Here is a 7,144-nt window from a genome sequence, read left to right as displayed (position 1 = left end):
GTCAGAATGCTCTGGTGCCACAACAAACTACAGTTCCCATACCATTGAGCCAGGACAGTTAAAGTGGTCTCAGACTGGATTATTTCTTCAGTGTGTTTTGGACCAAGGTTGCAGGATTTTAAAAAGCCTGCAAAACTGTATTGTTTTCAGGTAGTTGTGAGCAGCTCTGAGTCCTAATCGAGGAGAAAGGAACAATATGAATGAAATAAAACCAGCAAGAGGACAAATTTAGGATGGGAGTTGTAGTTTTGATTCTTTTGGTGCAAACTTGCTTAGCTCACTGACCCAGTCTCCCACGATGAGGTGTTGCACCTTTATTGCTAACAGTCAAGGTTTGCAGGAATTAAAACAGAGGAGAAAAGAGTATTTTCAAAACGTGCAAAAATATTAAACAATTTCTGTTTCTTCTTCTTTTTATTTATTTACGTCCTGCTTTTCTCGCATCACACCTCAAGGCAACATATAGATTAAATCAGATAAAATATCTTGGAATGTGCAAATGTTCCAAAATTCAAAAAGAAAGAAAGAAAATTTAAAACTTAAAAACAAAAATCTAAAACACTTCTGGTCCCATGCATTTTGGAGAAGAGAGACCCAACCTGGATACAAAATGAAGAAAATATCATACTTATAATGTAATGAAACTATCACAACTCTCTTTTTTTTAAAAAAAATAAAATGAAAATAAAATAAAATTTAAAGCATTGATTAAAATTATAAATTGCAATTAAGAAAGCAGGCAGTATCCTATGAAAGCCCTTTTTTTAAAACCAGCTTGTTCCCAAAATCAGGCCAGAATTTTTATTTTATTTTTTAAATAAATGTCTGCTTGCTAGCAAATCTAGAACAAACCAATAAAGTTGGGATAAAATATTGCAAACTGAAAAACACTTTCAAAATTTATAGAGGGAAATGATGTCCTGACGTTGAAAGAGTATTTTTAATCTTTTCTTTTCTTTTTTTCTGTCTTGGAGTCTAATTGCTGCAAATTTTGCCACCTTCCTTTTAGTTCTGTTAGATATTGCAGCCAATAGATGGATTCAGTGTTGGTGCATCTACACTGTCGAAATAATGCAGTTTGACACCACTTTAAGTGCGGGAGCTCCATCCTTTGGAATCCTGGGATTGGTAGTCTTTGCAAAGTCTTTAGCCTTCTCTGGCAAAGAGTGCAAACTACAGTTCCCAGGATTTTGTGAGATTGAGCCCTAGCAGTTAAAGTGGTGTAGATATAGTTCCCAAACACACTGCAGAAATAACCCAGTTTGAGACCGCTTTAACTGCCCTCAGTCAATGCTAGGGAATTCTGGGATCTGTAGTTTTGTTTGATGTTTAGCCTTCCCTGCCAGAGAGCTCTGGTGCCACAATAAACTACAATTCCCAGGATTTCCTAGCACTGAGCCAGGGCAGTTAATGCAATCACAAAGTGGATTATTTCTGCAGTGTGTTTTGGACCATAGATAGATAGATCCTGCAAATCCCAGGATTCCATAGCACTGATCCAAGGCAGATAAAAGGGGCGTGGAACTGTATTATTTCTACAGTGTAGATGCACACAGATACCAAGCTAGGTCCTACAGAATCCTGGGACTTGTAGTTTGTTGTAGTACAAGAGACCCCTAGTGACAGAGGCTAAATGACTCACAAAACTACAAATCCCAGAAGTCCATAGCGGTGGAGTTGTGGCAGTTAAAGTGGTGCTAAATTCCACAGTGCAGACGTAACCTAAGTCTTGGGCCTTGATTTGTTGGCGTTTGTAGGCCAGGCTGGACCAGGCCTGGATTAAGGGCCAACTGTCTCTCAGGGGGTCATTTGCCCCCTAAAACCATAGGACTCTGGGCACTTTAGTAGAAGTGTTTTGTTGAACCAAACCCAAACCACCGAGGCCTTCACAAGTGTGTTTTTGTGAGGTTCCCCCTTTCAAAAGCCCCAAAACAGGCCCATCATGCCAGGGCCGCTTCCCAAAATCAAGGTGATTCCACCTCCGGAGAATGATGTGCACCAGGTGCCCAAGTCGGCCCGGAAAGGGCCGGCCTTCTGGACCGATGCCACGGGGGCCGCGCAGAAGCCACGCAGGGAGCCCCTGCCGCCCCAGCCCCCACCCCCACCCGTCTGGGAGATCCAGGACAAGGTCCCCCCGCCCCCCAGTAAGTATGGGCTGGACCCTGGGCATCCTTGGCTGGGGTTTGGTTCTAGCACCTTCCATTGATAGCAAAATCCATCAGTGCTCATGTCTCATTATATACAATGGAACATTATTATTATTATTAGTAGTAGTAGTAGTTGAGTGCGCCCTTGGTGTCCACTGCGCTTTGGTTTTAGGACCTTCCGTTGATACCAAAATCCATGGATGCTAAAGTCCCATTATATACTGAAGAAGACAATCACTTTCACTTATAACTGAAAAACTGCATTTGGGATTGATTTGAGGGTCAGACTAGATAGCTATATGAGGCTTTACACATGATATAATAACAATAATTAAGTTCTGCATTTTCTGTATGTTTACACTAAAGACACTTGTTTAAGAACATCCAGCTTCCTCTTTCGTTAGCAATGCACCAAGGGTGATGTAGTCTGAATTTCCAGTTCCATAAACATATGCTTATTATCCTGTTCGGTCAACAAAATGTAGAAATAGGGAATGTTTTCGTTAGTAAAGAGCATTAAGAAATAACCCGATGGGAATATAGGAGGAGAATGGGATCAGGTTTTTGTATGATTCTGAATAAAAATATGCAGCACTTGAATACTTGTGCTCAGTTGTCTTTAGAAAGATATTTCTCTGCTGAGTCCAGCTGAAAATAAAGGAGATCTGCTTTCCTACTTTAGTGTGGTTTCTGAGTGGAGGGTCCCGATTTTCCACTGCAATACAATGGTGCATTATCATCATCATCATCATCATCATCATCATCATCATCAGTACAGTGAGCCCTTGGTATCTGCTGGGGTTTGGTCCCAGGACCCAACCCCCCATGGATACCAAAAACCCTAAATGCTAAAATCCCATAATATACAATGGGCCCTCATCATCATCACCATTACAGTGGGCCCTTAGTATCCACTAGGGTTTGGTTCCAGAACCCCCATGGAAACCAAAATCCATAAATGCTTGTTTCATTATATACAATGGGACATGGTTATTATTATTGCTGTTATGATTACAGTGGGTGCTTGGTATCCGCCAGGGTTTGGTTCTTGAGCATCCACGGATTTTGGATACCAAAATCCATGGATACTCAAGTACCATTATATAAAATGGGGGGTTATTATTATTATTATAGTGGGTCCTTGTTATCTGCTAGGGTTTGGTTCCAGGACCCCCATGGATACCAAAATCCATAAATGCTCATCCTATTATATACAATGGGGCGTTGTTGTTGTTGTTGTTGTTACAGTGAGCCCTTGGAATCCATTTGGGTTTGGTTCCAGGACCTGCCATGGATACCAAAATCCATCAAGCTCATTATATACAATGGGGCATTGCTGTTGTTGTTATTATTGGTACAGTGGGCCTTTGGTATCCGCTGGGGTTTGGTTGTAGCACCTTCCGTTGATACCAAAATCCATCAATGCTCAAGTCCCATTATATGCAATGGGATATTATTATTATTATTATTATTATTATTATTATTATTATTATTATTATTATTGTAGGCCTTTGGTATCTGCTGGGGTTTGCTTCCAGGATGTCCCATTGATATCAAAATTCATGAATGCTCAAGTCCCATTTTATACAATGTGCTGGTAATAATAATTATTATTACCATTATCAAAGTGGGCCCTTGGTATTCCCATGGGTCAAAGTGGGGAACAGCAATAATTAACAAATAAACAACATCAGTTAAAAAGGTCACATTATGGTAATCCAAGAGGGATGAGTCATTGTGGTACAAAGAAATAGTTTTCAGGTAGGATGATGATGATGATGATGATGATGATGATGATGATGCCCTGCTTTTTTCCAGAACATTGGGACACAAAGAGGCTTACAAATTTAAACAAAACAAAACAAAACAATGACAATTCAATGCAATACAATTAAGAATGCAAGGATTTAAAACCAAGGCATGATTATTTCTTTTGTATGCAATTTTATTTCATTTAAATGCTTTCCATCCTGTAAGTTGCTTGGAATGCCAATATTGGGAGGAAAGGTGGGGGAAGCAAATGATAATAAAATGCAATTATTTTCTTTTTCCACCAGAAATTTTTGGCGCCGTCAGTTGGTGGCAGATATCCACAGGCATCTTGTTGCTTCTGGCATTTATCTTGTTCGTCATTCTGATAAGTCTGATTGTTGCCTGTAAGTATCTGCAGCCCAAGAAGAGATGGCCAGACTAATCTGATCTCTTTCTTTTTTTTTGGATAAAATTACCAGCTCGGTAGGTGAAGGGAATGCTGTGGATATAGTATATCTTGATTTCAGTAAGGCCTTTGACAAGGTCCCCATGACATTCTTGCAAATGAGCTTGTAAAATGGGAGTTAAACAATAAAAGTATTAAATGGATTTGCAATTGGTTGACCGGCTGAACCCAAAGGGTTCTCAGCAATGGCTCCTTTTCATCCTGGAGAGAAGTGACCAGTGGGGTGTCCAGTGGGGTTCTCCCCTGGGCCCAGTGCTATTCAACATCTTTATCAATGACTTGGAGGACAGAATAGGGGGCATACTTATCAAATTTGCATCCGACACCAAATTAGGAAGAGTAGCTAATACTCCAGAGGACAGGATCAAAATTCAAAATGACCTTAATAGATAAGAAAGCTGGGCCAAAGATAACAAAATGACTATCAACACGGAGAAATGTAAGGTTCTGCACTTAGGGTGGAAAAATGAAATGCATAGATATAGGATGGGGGACACCTGGCTGAACGAGAGTTATATGTGAAAGGGATATAGGAGTCCTAGTAGACCACAAGCTGAACACGGGTCAGTAGTGTGTTGCGGCAGCTAGAAAAGCCAATGTGATTCTAGGCTGCATCAATAGGAATATAATGTCTAGATTGAGGAACGAAATAGTGCCACTGTATTCTACTTTAGTCAAGCCTCACCTGGAATAATACTGTGTCCAGTTCTGGGCACCAGAATTCAAAAAGGATGTTGAGAAGCTGGAGCATGTCCAGAGGAGGGCAACCAACATAGTATAAGGTCTGGAAACCCCCAAGCCCTAGGAAGAGAGGCTTAGGGAACGTATTATGTTTAGCCTGGAGAAGGGAAGTTTAAGGTGTGACATGATAGCCCCATTTCAATATTGCGAAGGATATCGCTGGGAGGATGTCCCATCATACTGAGGATGGAGGAAGCTTGTTTTCTGCTGCTCCAAAGGCTAGGACACAATGGATTGACAGAAAGAGCTGTTCCACTGTGAAAGACACTGCATCCTCAGAGTGTGGTGGAATCCCCTTCTTTAGAGGTTTTTAAGCAGAGGCTGGATAGCCATCTGTCCCAGGGACGGCTTGGACGATGTCTTCCTAGAATAATAGAATCCTAAAGTTCGAAGGTACTCTCAAAGACCATCCAGTCCAACCCCATTCTGCCATGCAGGAATTCACAATCAAAGCATCCCCAATAGATGGCCATCCAGCCTCTTGTTTAAAAGCTTCCAAAGAAGGCAATCCCATCACTTTCCAAGGCATTGTCTTCCAGTGGCAAACAGCCCTTACTGTCAGGACGTTCCTCCTAATGTTGAGGTGGAATCTCTTTTCCTGGAGCTTGCATCCATTGTTCTGGATCCTGTTCTCTGGAGCAGCAGAAAACAAGCTAGCTCACTCCTCAATGTGACATCCCTTTAAGTATTTAAACAAGACTATCATATCACTTCTTAACCTTCTCTTCTCCAGACTAAACATACCCATCTCCCTAAGGCGTTCCTCATAGGGCATGGTTTCCTTCTCCATTTTGATCATTTTTTCCCTTACTTAAGTGCAGTATCTTACATTTCTCCCTGTTGACGTTCATTTTGTTAGTTTTGGCCCAGCTTTCTAATCTATTAAGGCCATTTTGAATTCCTGCATGGCAGAAGGGGGGCTCAACTGGATGGTCTTGGGGGGGGGGAGTCTCTTACAGGTCTAGGATTTTATGACTCTTCTACCTTGGATGGCTGAGTAAAAGAGAGAATTTAAACAAGCGAGGCTTACATGACCAACACCTGCTGGAATTCCCTGTTCCACACACCTAGGAGCCCTGTCCATTATATAACCTGGCAGCTCTACTTGATCATCCAAAAAGGCCATTTTTGATGTGTGATATTGCAGAGGAGTCCTGCAATCTGCTTCCAAGATGAATGGCCTCTCTGATAGGCTTCCAAGGAGGACAGTTATCCTTTATTGGTGGTCAGGGAGGAGGCAGAAAAATTTGGGCCTGGGGAGGGTTGGAGAAGTCAAGGGTTGCAAAAACCACCTTCTCAAAGGGGTGGAATTAATTTGTCAATGACTATCTCACCTCTCTAATGGCATGGGCAATAGAGTCCCACTTTGCCCAACCACCTGATTATTGAATTGTCTTTTATTAATCTCTTCGCTTTCATTTTAGACATGCAGGAAGCAGACAAGATCATTGCTAACTTACCAGAAACTGAGCGCATAGAAAAAAGGCTGATGGAGGCTGTGAGACAGCATTACATGCAGGCCAAGAGACGTAAGTGTGCCCCATGGGAGTCTGTCTACACCGGCTAGAATATTATTATTATTATTATTATTATTATTATTATTATTATTATTATTATTATTATTATGTTTATTATGTTTATGTTTATGATAATATATATATATAATGTTTATACAGGGACTCAAGGTGAATACAGTCGACCCCCACATTCACTTGGGTTAGGAGCGCACAGGACCCCTGTGAAAGTGGGGAAAACTTAAATAAAAAAAACCTTTTAAAAAATCTGAGAGCATCTCTCTAGGAATCTCTAGCTTGTCCAGTGTAACTCTATGGTCAACATCTGATGGAAGGCACTGGAAGACCTACAAATGTCTAGAGAATTATTCTCTCTAGGAATTTGTATGTCTTCCAATTTGACCTCTGGCAGACTTTGACCACAGAGTTGTGCTGGAGGACATGGAGATTTCTAGAGTTCTCTGGAGAGAACCAATTAACCAAATCCATGAATAGTCAAATCCACAAAAGTCCAAAATGTAGAG

At 41.1% G+C, this 7,144-nt stretch overlaps 1 protein-coding gene across 1 annotated transcript in view; it reads left to right on the top strand.

Annotated features, from left to right (window-relative positions):
• Positions 1 to 1,466: 1,466 nt before the first annotated feature.
• LOC121930386 (killer cell lectin-like receptor subfamily B member 1A) overlaps positions 1,467 to 7,144 on the top strand; it is a 25,501-nt gene continuing 19,823 nt past the window's right edge. Inside the window, exons 1-3 of the mRNA XM_042466618.1 lie at positions 1,467 to 2,144; positions 4,205 to 4,303; positions 6,531 to 6,635. Coding sequence (XP_042322552.1) covers positions 1,943 to 2,144; positions 4,205 to 4,303; positions 6,531 to 6,635 — 406 coding nt within the window. The 5' untranslated portion in view covers positions 1,467 to 1,942. The remainder of the gene's footprint in view (positions 2,145 to 4,204; positions 4,304 to 6,530; positions 6,636 to 7,144) is intronic.

The sequence above is a fragment of the Sceloporus undulatus genome, chromosome 5 (genome assembly GCF_019175285.1).
Source record: "Sceloporus undulatus isolate JIND9_A2432 ecotype Alabama chromosome 5, SceUnd_v1.1, whole genome shotgun sequence".
Taxonomy (NCBI): domain Eukaryota; kingdom Metazoa; phylum Chordata; class Lepidosauria; order Squamata; family Phrynosomatidae; genus Sceloporus; species Sceloporus undulatus.
Note: the sequence above shows the minus strand (reverse complement) of the source record. Positions and strands in the feature narration are given on the sequence as shown.